At 42.5% G+C, this 18,588-nt stretch overlaps 3 protein-coding genes across 3 annotated transcripts in view; 2 read left to right on the top strand and 1 right to left on the bottom strand.

The window, feature by feature from the left end:
- LOC148103302 (polymeric immunoglobulin receptor-like) overlaps positions 1 to 18,588 on the top strand; it is a 796,664-nt gene that overhangs the window by 253,762 nt on the left and 524,314 nt on the right. The gene's annotated exons all lie outside the window — the stretch shown is intronic.
- LOC118456030 (cell adhesion molecule DSCAM-like) overlaps positions 1 to 18,588 on the bottom strand; it is a 533,233-nt gene that overhangs the window by 282,365 nt on the left and 232,280 nt on the right. The gene's annotated exons all lie outside the window — the stretch shown is intronic.
- On the top strand, positions 15,012 to 16,983 carry LOC148103321 (uncharacterized). The gene is made up of 3 exons (XM_087831972.1): positions 15,012 to 15,128; positions 15,571 to 16,563; positions 16,732 to 16,983. The coding sequence occupies exons 1-3, from the start codon at positions 15,111 to 15,113 to the stop codon at positions 16,981 to 16,983; spliced, it is 1,263 nt and encodes a 420-aa protein (XP_087688098.1). The 5' UTR covers positions 15,012 to 15,110.

The following is an 18,588-nucleotide window of genomic DNA, read 5'->3' as shown; positions in this document are numbered from 1 at the left end:
TTTATGTGTTACCTAAGTTAAATTTCAATTCTTCATTCATATTTAATCTTTTGCTGTTGTAAAATCTTCTCTTAAATTATTTTCTCCCAAAACTACAAATTTTCACAGCAGTTGCTCTTAAAACTTCCAAAATGAATTAAATCTGTCCACCAGCTTTGAAACAACACCTGCTGTGACTTTATGTCCAGAAAAAAGAAACTCAAGCTAAACTGGTTTTGGGCTGTACTTCCATGTAATACCAGTTTGTACCAGAAGATGAAGCAGTGAGTCAGTGTAACATTTATTTAATTAGGAAAAGAACACATTCGTATTCACAGTGGAAGCAAAGAAATGTTGAAAGTTAAAAACAGCAGCACACATCAGGACCATTTTAAGGATCACAGGTGATTACTTTTACTTAATTCAAATTCCTTCAAAATTTTGGCTCCTCCTTTCACTTTAGTGTATTTACTGTATGAACTCGGTGTAAAGTTTGTCTGATTAAACAGTTTGGTGTGAAAAATGAAGAAATGGTCTCAGAACAAGTAGTTTGAGCCATGATGAACCTCCTCAGTTAACGCTGTCCATGCAGATATCATAGATTTGTAAATGATTACCTAACAATCTTGTCAACACACACTTAACTTTACAAGGACAAGCTCATGAAGATTAATGCAGGGAATCAGCCACCGGCAGGGAGTGTGGTGAGAGGAGATGGGCCTCCATATCTCGGGGGCCCTGAGATAATCCCAGAGAGGTGGAGTCTAAGACCTGACCTGACATATAGACACAGACGTAGAGACACAAACGTGCATTCCCACCCTCATGCACACATAAACAAATACTGGGCACTCCCCCAATGTGGAGACAGACACTAATGGACACTCTACACACAGTGTCACACTCCCCAAACATATTCTATTCTCCAGGTCCAGGTACCCTTGCCCCCAGAGGGGGAAACAGCACCTAGACCCAGGAGATGTTACCCTTTTCCCTGGTGTGGAGACAAGCAGACCGCCCCTGGCGTCACAGCAGCAGGGAGGACCCGCATCCCAGACCTCAACTACTCTGCTACAACACACGTAGTCTGACTCTTGTCTCATAATTTCGTTTTTTGTCACTATTGAGTGAATTACTGAGATTGCTCTAATATAGTTTAGTGCTATAATATAGTTTAGGGGCAGCACGGTGGTTAGCACTGTTGCCAAACAGCAAGAAGGTCCTGAGTTCAATTCCACCATCAGGCCGGGGTCTTTCTGTGTGGAGTTTGCATGTTCTACTGGTGTTTGCGTGGGTTCTCTCCGGGTACTCCGGCTTCCTCCCACAGTCCAAAGGTTGATTGATTAATCTAAATTGCCCATAGGTGTGAATGTAAGCGAATGGTTGTCTGTCTCTATGTGTTAGCCCTGCGACAAACTGGTGACCTGTCCAGGCTGTACCCCGGCTCTCGCCCTATGAAAGCTGGGATAGGCTGCAGCACCCTCCACGACCCTGAAAAGGATAAGCGGAAGCGAATAGATGGATGGATAGTTTAGTACTTCTTAGTTCAGCTGTTGTTCATAGTGTCCCACTTGAATATTGAATCTTGTTACTCTGAGTCTCTTGCTTGCCATAGTGTGGGTTAATTTTCAGTTTTTAGTCCCCTGAGTTTGTAGCATCGTGTGTTAGTGTATGGGTTTGAGCAATTCCATAGGGTAGATTCATTTGCCTCTCAGCTTTAGTTCATATTTAGTGATTTTGCCAAAATAAAATCTTGTTTTACACTGTTCCTCCGAGCCTCTGTGTGGTGTCTGCATCTGAGTCTTCCTTGTGTTGGCTGCCCGGTCGTGACAGAACCTGAACTTGTCTGATGTTCATGCTGATGAATATAGCCACACCGACACATATTTCCTTTCAATTTGGTTTTCTACTTGTTTTCTATCTTTTTAGTTAATTAACTGATTTTAATTCTCAAATTTTGCCACCTAAGTCATTATTTCCAAAGATATGCACGTGGCACAGTAACATTATCTTTAGTAGTAGCTCGGGACCTGATGGTAAATGTGTAAATGTGTGTTTTTCTGATCTAATCTGATTCTAATCCACAGCTTCCTTGTGGATTTTAGGAAGTCCGTATATGCAGGGTATGGCATCCCCTGCGTAAAGGCGGTGATATGTAAGGCGGTCAATGATTTTGTCCTTTTTAAAGTGTTGAAGGCAAGCTATAACTTTCTTTTTGTAGCTGCTTGTGGGGTCTCGCTTTAAGGCTTCGTAGGTATTGTTGTCACTGAGGAGAGTAGTGATCTTTGTATGGTAATCTGTAGTGTTTAGGACCACGGTGGTCCTAAAATCCACAAGGAAGCTGTCCCACTCAGACCCATAGTCAGTAGCATAAACTCAGCCACTTATAACATTGCAAAACACGTTGCTACCATCCTCGTGGGGAACACCCCACACCACATCAAGAACTCCACCGACTTCACTGACAAGGTCCAGAAACTTACCCTGGATCCAGATGAAACCATGGTGTCCTTTGATGTAGTCTCTCTCTTCACTTGCATACCCACCACGGAGGCAGTGGAGACTGTCAGAAAACGACTACAAGAAGACAGCTCCTTGGAGGACAGGACCAACTTCATACCCGATCAGATTTGCACACTGTTAGACCTCTGCCTCACCACTACATATTTCAAATACAACGAAGGCTTTTACAGACAAAAACATGGCTGTGCCATGGGCTCCCCCGTGTCACCTATTGTAGCCAACCTTTACATGGAGGAAGTGGAAAGGAAGGCTCTTGGCTCTTTCAAAGGAAAAGTACCCAGCCACTGGTACAGATATGTAGACGACACCTGGGTCAAAATCAAGACACAAGAAGTGGAATCCTTCACTGCGCACATTAACGCTGTGGATAAAAACATCAAGTTCACCAGGGAAGACACAAAGGACGACTGTTTGCCTTTCCTGGACTGCACTGTGCACATTGAAGAGAATGGCAACCTCAACATCGAAGTTTACCGGAAGCCCACACACACGGACCAGTACCTCCTGTTTGACTCCCATCACCCTCTGGAACACAAACTTGGAGTAATTAGGACCCTACACCACCGGGCAGAACATGTTCCCTCTAAGCCTGAAGGGAAAAAAGAAGGAACACACATGTAAAGGAAGCACTCAAAACGTGTGGCTATCCTAAATGGGCGTTCTTAAAGTCAGCAAAGAGGCACAGAAAAGAAGATCAGACACCAGCGAGGGAGGATAAGAAGGACAGACGCAACAACATTGTCATCCCCTATGTAGCCGGTGTATCAGAAAAACTCAGGAGGGTTTTCTCCAAGCATGACATCCCGGTGCATTTCAGACCCAGCAACACGCTCAGACAAAAACTGGTTCACCCGAAAGACAAAACGCCAAAACACAGACTTAACAATGTGGTGTATGCTGTACAGTGCAGCGGGGAATGCCCAGACCTCTACATTGGGGAGACCAAACAGCCACTTCACAAGCACATGGCACAACACAGAAGAGCCACCTCCACAAGACAAGACTCAGCTGTCCATCTGCATCTTAAGGATAAAGGACACTCTTTCGAGGATGACAATGTTCACATTTTGGACAGAGAGGACAGATGGTTTGAAAGAGGAGTGAAAGAAGCCATCTATGTCCACTGTGAGCGACCATCTTTGAACAGAGGCGGTGGTTTACGACACCAACTCTCTGCCATCTATAATCCAGTTTTGAGATCCCTTCCCAGACGCCTTAACGCCCACTCTCATCCTGGGCCATCTGACCTCAGGAATTCGCATGATAAGGTGGGGCCAGGTTTCACAATGAACTCACCCGAAACTCTGGCTGATTGGGACCCACACCCAGTTTCACACCTTGGCTCAGGCGATTAGAGGATCATCAGGGGGTCCTTTTGTCCCTCTGTGGGGGGAAACTCCCGCTAGGTTTATATCTGGGACTCTCCACCATTTGACCTTAGAACTGAAGAAGCTTCTCTGATGAGAGGTGAAACATCTTCAAGTAACTTAAAGAAGTCCAGACGCTTTTCGTTGCAAGCTCCTTTGACTACGATGACCTGGATGACTGAGAACCTTCACAGACATACTGTAGGGGGGCGTGTTTGCGGTCACGTCCAGCGGGTATGTGGGCGGGAGTGTTACACAGTCGCTCCACCTCAAGTTACTACTGCGCAGACTCTGGCTCCAAATTTGCAAGATGGCAACCTCCACAAGCGGGATATTTTGGCTTCATTTTTGCACAATGGTAGGAGGCGGTGTCGCGTCGTCCATCTTTTATACAGTCATTGCTCAGGACTCACTAACCCCCTCCCTCCTGTGCAGAATCATAAGCGTAAGCGAATCACTCAGGACTCGCTCACCCCCTCCCTCCTGTGCTGAATCATAGAGCGAACGAATCACTGGTCGTGTTCAAATTCATGGGCTGCATCCTCCTGAGGCTGCATTTGTAGACCGATTACGTCACAGCGACGCGCCGAAGGCTGTCCAAATTCGTAGACTACTCCGAATGCAGCCGACAAATGCGAAGTGTGAGACGGTCGAGAATTTACGCCAGTGTCCTTTTATATTTTAGATAGCAAGGAGCAGAGGGCGAGTTTATTAAACTCCACCGAGACAGCGGTGACGCTAATCAGAAGGCTAGACCGTCCAATTTCCCCAGCCGTTTACTTCCGGCCTACCCGACCTTCTGAGGACCCGGCCCACGTAGACCGCGAAGGCCGGGTCCTCAGGAGGATGCAGCCAGTGAATTTGGACACGACCACTCACTCACCCCCTCCCTCCTGGGTCACAGCTTTTTCTTCTTCTTGGTTGGCAACCAATGTTAAGGCGCATTACCGCCCCCTGGCTCACAGCTCAGTGGACATTTAGATGAGAAAATATATATTTGACACATTTAAGGAAAATACTAATAAAATAAAAATAAACAAAATAAATGTTTATTAAGAAATTTTGATAGGAAATTGCTTAATTTTAGTAATGTTTTTGCTCTTTTTTGCTCTATAAAATAGTTTTTTTCTTTTAGAATCACTCATCTTAGCAGTAGGATTTACATGAAAAAAGAAACAAAGTAAGTTTGAGTGACAATGTACATTTCTTTGCACTCTCTGGTCAACTGACTCAGTGAATATAATGACTCAAAAAAGCCGATTGGCTTTGGTGAGTGACTCATTAAAACTCGATTCAGTAAAAAGAATCAAATTTACCATCACTAGAAAGGTGATTGGCGCTAATTTTGAAATAACACCCCACGTGGTTACGTTGTGCAGCTGAGTCACGTGACCGCACAGCCACAAATCATAGCAGAGCCGGGAAAATGGGGCGGAGCAAAGTGTGTGTGCAGGAGAGGAGTCGAGTAGAGAGAGCTGCTTTTTCATGAAACGGGAGTAAAGTAGTGAACTTACAGGAACATATACCACTACCAACGTTTTGGATCGATATCTGCATCGATCTGCACACCCTTGTCTCCTGGATTGTAGCTGAGATCAGCGTGAACCACGTGGGTCTCTGCTCCCTGAATTTTTTTCCTGTTTGGAAAGACTTCCAGCTTCATCACGGAGTTTCTCTCGGTTTGTGGGCTCATATAAAGGTAAGCACCGAGCTAACTTTAATGCGGGTTCAGTTTATGTTGAGTTTAGCTCTGTTGAGAATAATAGATTGTTTGGTATACACTGGAGTTAGACAGACTGTAGAGTTTGTGATTGCTTGCAACATTGTGAAATGGCGGTTGCTAGGCGGTAAGGATACATATAGAAAATTAGTCTTGGAATATGAACAAAAGGATGGGCTGCAGGGCAGGAGAACAACCAACCTCCAGGACAGGAAGCCACAGGTACAAGCCTGGGGTAGGGAAATCAGCCTTTAGAATAGTACTTCATAGGATGATCTCCAGATGCATCTGTATTTTATTGTCTTCCAGCGCAAATAAAGACGTCTGATAAAATAAAGACACTGTTTAGTCTTAATGTTTATTACGTATTATACACAAGTGCAATAAGCAGGTGCTATAGGGATCTGGAAGCAACTGTATATACAATTCTAACATGTGATTAACTATTAGTTACTCAGTGTCACTCTTTCTATGCAAAACTAAGCAACTGAAAATAATCAATACTGCCTTAAAAGTGCACATATGTAATTGATATAATTACGTCACCACATCTGATTAGAGTAACATTAAGCAGTTTTATATTACACAGAACAACCACAACAGAGCTCTACAATTAATAACATCTAATTGCAGCTACTCTGACAATGAGCTGAACATCACTAATCATTACCGGTACCTTTTTTGAGTCTCTCTGCTTTCCTCTCAATTTCTTTACATTATTTAAAAGTCTTAATAAATTGACCTTTTCTCTATATTGGCAATGTACATCTCTGTTTAGAGCTGTTTGCACTAAAGTAAAAAGCACCATCACTTCATGCGGATACCCTTTGGCGCCAGCTGCAGTCACAAGGCTGGAGCCGAACAAAAACACCCTGATAACGACTGTGTTTAGACTGTTCTTCCCATTCCATGCAAGGCCACCTGGGTTGGCTGGAAGAGTGTTTACTTAGCCTGGCAGGGTGAAGGACACTGTCTCAGCTGAACTCTGGACCCGCACATACATATACACTGATATGCACACACTCATCCCCCCCTCTCTTTCCAAATGCCTTTGATGCTTGTTCCCTCCAGAGGCGGAGGCAGATATTTGATACACCAGGGGCTTAGCCCTAAAGGGTGGTATGCATGTGGGATGGGGGGGGGGGGGGGGGGGGGGGGTAGAAATGGATTGGTCAGGATTGTAGCTGAGATCAGCGTGAACCACGTGGGTCTCTGCTCCCTGAATTTTTTTCCTGTTTGGAAAGACTTCCAGCTTCATCACGGAGTTTCTCTCGGTTTGTGGGCTCATATAAAGGTAAGCACCGAGCTAACTTTAATGCGGGTTCAGTTTATGTTGAGTTTAGCTCTGTTGAGAATAATAGATTGTTTGGTATACATTGGAGTTAGACAGACTGTAGAGTTTGTGATTGCTTGCAACATTGTGAAATGGCGGTTGCTAGGCGGTAAGGATACATATAGAAAATTAGTCTTGGAATATGAACAAAAGGATGGGCTGCAGGGCAGGAGAACAACCAACCCCCAGGACAGGAAGCCACAGGTACAAGCCTGGGGGAGGGCAACCCCAGGGTGAATAATTTGCAACACCGCAAAACGTTCATTCTCCAGTTCCAATAAATTCTTGCTTTTTCTTTGCCCCCAAAAAAGGTATGTACAAAACGAAGGAGAACGATGTGACCTGAAGTTACTAAACTTCATGAGTGCATACACTCATGAAGTTTAGTATCTTCAGGTCACTGCAACAAGCCCAGGTACATTTTACCGACGGATGGGTACAGGACCTTGAAGTGCACCGTGTAGAACAAAAGACCATCGTACATATCATAAGTTTACCAGTCTCACAAATCGTCTTCATAAATACAAATTATTAATAGGACCTTTAAGCTCAATGGTAATTAATTAGTAGTGGAAATAATTTATGGTACGCATCACAGAAATGTAGCAGTGACAATAATATTGTATGATGTAATCGTACTGGGCAATTAGTCATACAAAAAAACAGTTTTATCCTGTGAATAAAAGTATATGCTTTTGTCAATGTACCATGGTAATAACAGAAGCGAAACGCAATATTGTGTCAGGACAATTCACTATTTATGCACAATAAACAAAGGAGCACAGTGCAACAATTTCTGTTCCGCGCCAGACTTGCTTGTAACCTATATCACCAATTATGTTATGGAAAATGACGTATTATCTACTACAAAACACTGATCTTTGTGGAAATGCTTGGAGCAGACTAACATGTGAGCTGGAGTGTTCTGGGACGTTATATTTGGTCTCCTCTTTTTACTTCGGAAGCATGGCTCGAACAATTTCTCTTCAACGACGTAATCCGATAACAACCGATCTCTTTATCCGTCGGCTTCCCGTGGCTGTCATGTGACCGGCTATTGCATAATACAACAGCTTCTTGCCATTTTTTGTGTTTCTTTTTATCGCTGTGTAACTGATTTCAATTGAAAGCCTGCGTGCGCTAGTACCTCTTGCCACGAGTTCCCAGAACTCTTTGCGGTTTTACCCCTGAATGACGTCACATTTTCAATCTCTATAGAGAGAGAGTAGTGGGAGCCTACTGAGCAGGGGTGCCAAAGGGCTACCCCCGCCGCCCGTCCCACCTTACGCTATAAAGGTGTGTGTGAGGAATGCTCCTCAGATCAGCCTTTAGAATAGGACTTCATAGGATGATCTCCAGATGCGTCTGTATTTTATTTACTCCCAGCCAGGGGCGATTCTAGGATCAGAGCTTTGGGGGTGCTGTCAGTCCCTGCATCCTTAGATGTTGTTGCTGCAAAAGAAGAATGGATTGGAATAAAAAAAACAAAACATATCCTAACCTTAATTACTGGGGGAGAACAATGAATGATGCTCATAGTGAGTAAAAAGTAAACTGAGTGCATTTTTTGGACAGAGATTCACTTTTAATGTGTATAATGTATAATACAGAAACATTAAAAAACACTCCCAAAACAGAATAAATTATTACAAAATATTAATAACTATAAAAATGGAGGCAACTTTTCCTATGTTAGAATGTATACAATGTATTAATTTTTTTTTACTGCAGATACTAATTTTACAAATTTAATAATAATAATTTTGTTGTTGTAAGATTTATGAGTTTCATGCTTTCATATTGGTACTTAGGAGAGCTTGACATTTTTATCAGGTGCTACACACTGTAAACAGTTTGAGAAACACTGATAAGTGTATGTGTGCTTTTGGAAAACATTTTAAGCTGCAGTACAGAATCTTTGAAACAAGCTCGCTGAAAACACTTTTAGAATATAAACAGAGCACTCTGCTTCTCTTTACAGCTCCTCACTCGACCAGGGCACCGTTTGGCACTTTCTGATAGTGTGCAAATGTGGTGCGTTTACTGCGTAACTAGATGGTCCAAAAGTTGGCCTACCTATTACTGGCTGAGGTTTTAATAGAGTTGTGGCTGAACCACATAAAATATATCATTAATTTTAATCTCCCTAATCAATGATAATGTTATGTTGGAATGTTGTTAAAGGGGGTCAAAAATGTTTCAACCCAGTTTGTTTTGCAGATTCTGTATAGCAGCTGTAATATAGGGAGAACACAACTTCCAGATTGTATGAGCAAAATTAGGTTTTGTCTCTTTGTCAGTTTAACAGTTTCTGTTTTGCCTCTCAGTTGTCTGTTTTCTTACCTGGTTTTTCCTGACCTTGTACTTTCTCCTCACATTCCCCTCTTTCCTCTCTCCCTCTTTGGACTGACAATCATACACAAATAGATTGTATTCAATTAGATGAAAATTTACATTAATATGAAAAAAATACTATTAAGATCACTAACAAAGAGTCCTCTCTCAGTATCCATTGCAAACAGGACAGTGGTAACAACAGTAGGCTACGGACAATCGTAAGTTTTAGATTTTAAATAGGCTATATAAATTTCAATGGGAGTGTGATGGACCGAGCAGTGAAGGAAACTTAGGCACAGGTTATGTTATATTCTGGTCTCATTCACGACAGACTCCAGAATATCTATTTCCTACCCAACGGGGTAGTAAGTTTTATTAACAAGTCATGCGACTGAGATTGGTCCTGTGCCATGTACAACAGCAACATACAGCCTAACAATCCTTACTTGTGTGTCACTCTAAAATGTCCGTGCAGCAACACAATCCATTGTGGAACAAACCATCTTGCAAACAATAATTCACATTATTACATCCCTTCTCTTTTTTTTGTTGTTTGGAAAAAACAGAAGTCCTTTTTTTTTTTTTTTTTTTTGGATTTGTCCTTCTTCTCACTGAGGGAGAAAACAATATGAAACACTCCCAGAATACAAAAGCATTCCACTATTCAAACATGTACATTTCTGCAAGCTGTAGGGAACATCAATTTCCACAGAATACACAACTCTTCCCCTCAAACAATAAACAATAAATCCTCATTATGTAACATAGTCCTTGTACCGAAGTGGTGGAACCACTTTGCGGCCTGACCTTGTCCTGACACCCCCTGGTACCTCGTCAGTCTTGATCTGCTGCTCACGAGTTTCTGAAGGAGCTGTCACTGAACTGCTCAGTGCCCCAGTGTCTGTCATGGCATTTTCTTGATCCATCACACCTGCATGTCTCAGGTGCCTCCGATTCCTCCTCAGGACACTTCCAGAGTCCAACTGAACCTCATAGGACCTCGGGTCAACAGTCCCAATCACCACTCCCCTGCTCCAAGTGGAATGGCGGTCAAAAGGCTGAACTCTGACACTGTCCCCTAGCTTCAAAGAGTCCATGTCTCGTGCTGATCGGTCATAGCACAATTTTTGGCGCTTCTGTTTCATCTCCAACTCCCGCAGGGCCGGAATGACTTTTGGCCTTAGCAGGCTTGTCCTGGTTGGCAAAAGCGTCTGTGTCCTCCTGCTGAGCAGCCTCTGAGCTGGGCTGGTCTCCAGGCCTTGTGATGGTGTGTTGCGATGGTCTAGAATCGCAAGATACGGGTCCTGCCCCGCCATTTTTGCCTTTAGCAGCAGCCTCTTTGCTGTTTTCACTGCTGATTCAGCCTTCCCATTACTCTGAGGGTAACCTGGTGAAGATGTTTTGTGCTGGAAATCCCACAGTCAACTAAATCTCAGAAACTCACTGGACGTATACTGTGGTCCATTATCTGAAACAACAATGTCTGGGATGCCCTGTCTGGCAAAGTGAGCCTTCAGCTTTCTAATCACTGTGGTGGACTTGGTGTCTGGGAGATAGTCAATTTCCCAGAAGTTTGAATAGTAGTCCACTGTGATAAGGTAGTCCTTGTTGTCAAACATGGTCTGAGCCCACCTTAGCCCATGGTCTAGTCGGGATCTTATGTGGGACCAAGGTCTCTTTCTGCTGTCTGTAGTCAACTGACCTGCAGATGTCACACTTAGTCACATAAGTCTTAATTTGTTCATTTATGTCTGGCCAATACACACACTCTCTGGCTCTCCTTAGACAACCTTCTACACCTAGGTGTGTCGAGTGTAGTCTAGCTATGATCTCCTTTCTCATGGTAGTTGGGACAACAACACGTTCACCTCTAAACACAAGTCCATCCTGCCTACTCAGTTCATCCTGGAATGAGAAGTATGGTCTGATGTCACCGTCAGTGTCTCTTTTGTCAGTCGGCCAACCTCTGTGAATTGTATCTATGAGGATCTGTAGTGCTTTGTCCTCTCGTGTAGCAGTCCTTATGCTGTTTGTCTGTCAGGTGAGATGGGTGCATGAGTGACCCTGTTAATGCTCTCTATTTCCTCCTCTATGGAGCCCTGTGGTGAGCACTCTGGAAGATATGCCCTACTCAACATGTCTGCTAATAACATGTCTTTGCCTGGCACATACACCACATCTATGTCATATTTCTGAATGCGCAAAAGCATCCTTTGCAACCGTTTGGGTGCGCTCAACAGCGGTTTTCTTACAATGGTCTCTAAGGGTTTGTGATCACTCTGTACCACCACTTTACGACCATATGTGTACTGATGAAACTTCTCCATACTGAAAACTACAGCCAAAAGCTCCTTTTCGATCTGGGCATAACCTTGCTCTGTACGTGTAAGTGCTCTACTCGCAAAAGCCACAGGCTTACCCTTCTGCATGAGTGCCGCACCTAACCCTTTGTAAGAAGCGTCACATTGTACTGTCAGCTCTTCCTCTGGGCAGTAGTATTTCAGGATTGGAGCCTCTGCTATAGTCTCTTTCAGTCACTGGAATGTGTCTTCATGTCGAGTCGTCCAGTTCCACTCACTGTCTTTGTGTGTCAGTTGTCTCAGTATGTCGCAGTGGTCAGACAGATGTGGGCAAAACTTTGCTAAGTAGTTTACCATACCTAACAGTCTCTGTACTGCCTTCGCGTCTGTAGGTCTGGGCATTTGTTCTATAGCCCTAACCTCTGGGTCTATTTTCAGACCGTTGCATGTCAGCTGATGTCCAATGTACGTAAGCTCCTTCTGTTTAAGTTTAAACTTGTCTGCGTTTAACTTAATGTTTTTCTGCCTGCAACGAGTCAAAAACTGTCTCAGCTTCTCGTCATGGTCACGTATTGCTCCAGCATCTGTGTCCCCCTGACCCGTGATCAGCACATCATCTGCAATAATGTAGATCCCTGCCAGTCCATCCAAAGCTTGTGTGAGCTTCCCCTGGAACACTTCCGGAGCTGGACTTATCCCCATTGGCATCCTCAGCCATCTGTAGCGCCCAAATGGAGTCGAAAATGTTGTCAGGTAGCTTGACTCCTCCTCCAGTTTCACGTGCCAGAATCCACTCTTCACGTCCCAGACAGAGAACACTTTAGCCTTTGACAGATCTGGTAAAATGTCCTCAATGGTGGGCAATGGGAAGTGGCTCCGTTGTAGGGCTTTGTTTAAGGGTTTTGGATCTATGCACACCCTTAAGTCCCCACTCTGCTTTTGGACCACAACCATCCCACTGATCCAGTCTGTGCTGCATTCTACTGGTGTAATGATCCCTCTGCGCTGAAGATCTTGAAGCTCCTTTTTTAATGGCTTTATCATTGCAATAGGGACACGCCGTTTTGGTAACTGCACTGGTTTCACAGTTTCATCCACCTCGAGCCTTAACTCTCCCTCCAAACAGCCATCTCCTGTGAAGACATCGGCATACTCTGCTTTAATCTGATCCATGTTCCACTCACTGGCTGTTGGGTGCTCTGAAGTAACGATGCTGTCCAGTTTCAAGATGTTTTCATAGTGCACTTTTATGAGTTTCATCGCTTCGCTGGCTCTCTTGCCCAGCAGTGGTACTTTACAGTCTTGTCACCTAAATTACTCGATCGGATATCGAAAAGAAATACAAAATTGAATCCGACCTGAAACACACACAGACAAAGTTAATTTAAAGACAAGAACTATGAGTGTTTAGAAAGTTAGCAAACACATGTAATTTTTAATTTTTTTGAAATGCATGTTATATTCTTAATCTGCCTGTTCTCTTTCAGAACCCTGCCTGCAGAAAATGAACCTAAAGTATGTAATGCAAGGTTGTCATCACTTTCAAGATGGAGAAAACATAAAGTGACAATTATGAATCACTTAATATGACAAGGAGATTCTGCAGATCATTAATTAATGTATAAAACTAAAATAAAATGTATTTTTAGTGACACAGGATACAAACATGGAAGCAAGATGTATAATTCGGATTATTTATAATAAATATGAATACATGATTGCAATTTCTTTAACCATAAAGAATAACTAAATCCTTCAGGACAATGTCACATCAATGCACTGAACTCACTATGTTATCCCTCTAACAGCCTCCACATGTTCTCACTGTAATTTCCCCTCATGAATGAATTTATGCTGCACTAATGTGAATGTTTGGAGGGAAATCAAACGCATTTCACACGCAGTACTCGAGCTGACTTACCTTTGTTTGAATGACGACTTGTACGCACTGACTCCACAGACAAGTTACGAAAATTTGTCAGGCTACGACAATAGCGCTAGGTCTTCAGGGTTTCTACTCCACGGCAGTATTTCATACGGGTCCACATTTCCAATGCACGCTACTTTCTGCAAGTACCGCCGCATCGCCTCTGGACGCAATCGGTCTCTATACAGTTCATTCTCTTTTGAGCTGCTTTTAAGCATCTTTCTTGTAGTCGTCGTTCCAACACAGTGTGTTTGTTTTGATTCGTAGACCCCGAAAATGGCGCTGCGCTTCCACAATGCATTGCGGCGTGACATACACTCCAAAGCCCTATACCATATATCAGAAAGAGAAGACTCAACCTCCCTCATGACCCTAGGAGATGTGTGATCTATGCCAGAGCATTCAGATAGAGGAGTAACTCCTCTTTTCACGGATCACAGAGTTACTGCAGACCTCCTAGGATGAGACATTCTTCCAATCTACAAAGGATTGTATACTTAAGCATATATGAGTATATGTTTCTAAGCAAAAATGTACATATATAAACCTAACAACCGTGTACCACATAAAATCGGTTTGAGGTCAGTAAACACAGCCAGAATTCATACATAAGGTGCACCAGATTATAAGGCGCACTGATGATTTTTGAGAAAATTGAAGGATTTTAAGTGTGCCTTTTAGTGCAAAAAATATGGTAGATTACGTCAATTAAGCGTTATAAGGGGGAGGGTGGGGGGTGGTTTCCTATTATTTTTGCTAGGAGTTTGCAACCATATTAGTTAGGTTGTTTAATATTTCTGCTAAGTACTGTTTAGAATACCAGAATAAGGAGGATGGTGTAGGTTTAAGTAAATTAGATTGATCAGTATTGCTGAACTATGAAATATTTTGGGTGAAGTGCATACAGGTGTATACAGCTCACCATTGCAAATTCTTTGCAGTCTCTCTCTTGGTTTGTTAAAACGTCCTGCATGTGTGAGTTGCTGAAGCATATGTCGCGGTTCCACCCTTTTGAAAACAAAAGAATGATGGGACTGAGGCAATTTTCCCTCAGGATGGCCAGGCATCGCATGCCGGTGATTTAGCAAAACTCACCTGAGGAATCCTGCTTGACAACGCCACATTTTTATGAAAAATTTCAAAATTAGCTGCAATACACCCTGTGAGCTGGATTTGAAGTGGGTTTAATAAACACTTGACAATTTGAATGGAAACATGCCAGCAAACACAAGGATCATCTCGGAAATTCGGCCGCCACTCTTATATCTTATATACACACCATCACAGACACTCTCAAACAAAGAACATTCCACAGCACATCATGCATACCTAAAGCTTCAGTCCAGCTCATCCTTGACCTTCTCCCACGCTAAGAAACGTTATGACCACCCGTCACCTCCCTTAAAGCAGGATGTCTGGAGATCTTTCAGTCTACGATGGGTCCACTGTGGAGTCACTGAGGAGTTTAGTCATGTTTATTTGCTCTGCTTCTTTTTGTCAGGGATAAAATACAAATATATACTTTTTGTGTCCCAGCTGAGTAACAGGAGGAGAAGAGTCTGGTGGTGCAGCAGAGGAACAATTTCAGCCATTTGGACTCAGCTCAGCCACTACAGAGGAAACAATGACTTCAACACAAAAGGTGAGAAAAACATCACAGTTACACTGTTATTGAAACTGTGTGCACAGCTGGTCGGTTTTTAAAAACCTGTTAACAGCAGCTTTATCTTTTCCATCCTGGGCTCCTCCATATATACAGAATCTACATTCACAACCAAAAACCACAGAAGTTACAAGTAAATACAAAGATCATATTTTCTCTACACACATTGAAACAACAATATCATCAAATGAACTCACAATTTTTTCTGAAGTAAAAGAGTTTCTCTACTGATCAATATTTCTTCAATAATGTCATTTTAATTAAAACTCCCATTGTAGCACATCATTGTAATGTGATCCTATCACCAGAAGGTGGTGGAAACACACCTACAATGTGTTTTTGTTTACATGTGGAGGGAGTTTCAGTTTGTTCCACGACTGCATTTCACTCAGTGCCTCTGTTTGTATCTCTGTCACTGCAGGACCAACATGGAGCAAGAAGTCAGCGCTCTCAGGAGGCCGACAAACCTCACAGAAGAAAGGGAAAGAAAACCTACAGCTGTGATGAGTGTGGGAAGGATTTTACCCTGGCTGGAGACTTAAAAACACACCAACTCATCCACAGTGGAGTTAAACCTTACAGCTGTGACTTGTGTGGAAAGTCTTTTACCCTGGCTCACAGCCTAAAAAAACACCAACTCATCCACAGTGGAGTTAAACCTTACAGCTGTGAGTTGTGTGGAAAGTCTTTTACCCAGGCTGGAAGCTTAAAAAGACACCAACTCATCCACAGTGGATTTAAACCTTACAGCTGTGAGTTGTGTGGAAAGTCTTTTACCCAGGCTGGTAGCTTAAAAACACACCAAGTCATCCACAGTGGAGTTAAACCTTACAGCTGTGAGTTGTGTGGAAAGTCTTTTACCCTGGCTCAAAACTTAAAAACACACCAAGTCATCCACAGTGGAGTTAAACCTTACAGCTGTGAGTTGTGTGGAAAGTCTTTTACCCAGGCTGGTAGCTTAAAAACACACCAAGTCATCCACAGTGGAGTTAAACCTTACACCTGTGACTTGTGTGGAAAGTCTTTTACCCTGGCTCAAAGCCTAAAAACACACCAACTCATCCACAGTGGATTTAAACCTTACAACTGTGACTTGTGTGGAAAGTCTTTTACCCAGGCTGGAGAATTAAAAATACACCAACTCATCCACAGTGGAGTTAAAGCGTACAGCTGTGAGTTGTGTGGAAAGTCTTTTACCCAGGCTGGAGGCTTAAAAGAACACCAACTCATCCACAGTGGAGTTAAAGCGTACAACTGTGACCTGTGTGGAAAGTCTTTTACCCAGGCTGGTGGCTTAAAAAGACACCAACTCATCCACAGTGGATTTAAACCTTACAGCTGTGAGTTGTGTGGAAAGTCTTTTACCCAGGCTGGAAGCTTAAAAACACACCAACTCATCCACAGTGGAGTTAAAGCTTAAACCTGTGACTTGTGTGGAAAGTCTTTTACCCTGGCTCAAACCCTAAAAACACACCAAATCATCCACAGTGGAGTTAAAGCACACTACTGTGACTGGTGTGGAAAGACTTTTGCTCAAAGTCGAAACTTATAGAAGCATCTAGTTACCCACTATTGAATTAAGGCGTACAGCTGCGACTTTTGTGGAAAAAGTTTCCGTGAAAAACGGTACCGAAATATTCACCTACGGATTCACACTGGAAATGATGCTTACTGCTGTGATCAGTGTGGGAAACTGTTTACAACAGATGCACAGTTACAACAACACATGTTTAGCCACACTGAGGAGAGACCTTATAAATGTGACCTGTGTGAGAAGACTTTTAAATCTCCACATCAGCTGAAAAAACACCAAAAGATCCACACCAGAAAGTAACTCTACAAGTGCAGTTACTGTGAGGTATGTATTTAGTATCTTGTGATTTTAACCTGATTGTTTGGAACAAGTCTGATCAGTAAACTTATGGAGTTATACTGAATGAACTCTTTGGAAAAATGAAGAGTCATTTTCGCTCAGTAAGTTGAGTTTTGTAATGTAAACAGTAAAATGTAATTGGACGTTGGCAGAGATGCTTTTTATTTCAGGCGACATTCAGGATAAAAACATTGAAGGAATTCCCTGACTTACAATGTCTTTGTTTAGAAGTGGAGCGACGCACATGGATCCATTTCTCAACCCTGTTGTCACTGTGGTGGTGGCAAAGAGTTTCTCTGTGACCTTTGTAGAAAAACTTTTAATCATCAATGGGACCAAAAAACACATCAACGTAGCCACACTGGAGACAAAATGAATGACTGCAAAGAATGTGGGAGAGGCTTCCACACACCAAGTACATTAAAATACATGAACTCCTCCACAGTGGGGTCAAAAAGCACATCTGTGACCAGTGTGGGTCATCCTTCACCACTGGACATGAGCTCAATGAAAAAGCATAAGCGAATCCACACAGGAGAGACACCATACAAGTGCAGACACTGTGAAAAAAGCTTCTCACAATCAGGTCATCGTAACAAACATGAACGTACACACATGGAAGTGAACTTATGTCACACTTGGATCTGATGAGGTAGCTCTGATTTCTGGAGCTGCAGTGAATAATCCTGAATGTTACATTTAGGAAGCTGCATGTATAGATATGTATATCAAGTTTATGTATTTTCCTTTGAGGGATTTTAATTCTCTAAAATGTTATCCCTGTTACATTTTAATCTTTGTTCCCTTAGGACACAGTAGTGTTTAGTAGTTGTAGTCATTTTATGTGTTACCTAAGTAAAATTTCAATCCTTCATTCATATTTAATCTTTTGCTGTTGTAAAATCTTCTCTTAAATCATTTTCTCCCAAAACTACAAATATTTTCACAGCAGTTGCTCTTAAAACCTCCAAAATGAACTAAATCTGTCCACCAGCTTTGAAACAACACCCGCTGTGACTTTATGTCCAGAAAAAAGAAACTCAAGCTAAACTGGTTTTGGGCTGTACTTCCATGTAATACCAGTTTGTACCAGAAGATGGAGCAGTGAGTCAGTGTAACATTTATTTAATTAGGCAAAGAACACATTCGTATTCACAGTGGCAGCAGCTGCCAGCTGTTTTCCTGTTGATTTGAAGTTTATATTATGAAATCCTGATAATGTTAAAGCGTTAGTTATATTTGATGAACTCTGTGTAAAGTTTGTCTTATTAAACAGTTTGGTGTGAAAAATAAAGAAATGGTCTCACAGCAAGTAGTTTGAGCCATGATTTCCGATTCAAACTAATTTAACTGTTTTCAGTGGTACATGTGGAGCTTTATCAGAGGAGGAGACTTGGCTGTTCTCCACTCACACTTAACAGGGTTCCTGCAGCTCATTAAAAACTCTGAAATGATCTTCAAAGACCAAAATATTTGATTTTTCTCAAAAACGTGCTGTGGGCATGACGTTTTTAGAGAGTGTGTTTAAGATGCATTGTGATTAACATCTCACACATTCCAATAAAG

The sequence above is a fragment of the Neolamprologus brichardi genome, chromosome 3 (genome assembly GCF_056152115.1).
Source record: "Neolamprologus brichardi isolate AB-2024 chromosome 3, ASM5615211v1, whole genome shotgun sequence".
NCBI classification, from domain to species: Eukaryota; Metazoa; Chordata; class Actinopteri; order Cichliformes; family Cichlidae; genus Neolamprologus; species Neolamprologus brichardi.
This window is presented reverse-complemented; position numbering and strand designations above follow the sequence as displayed.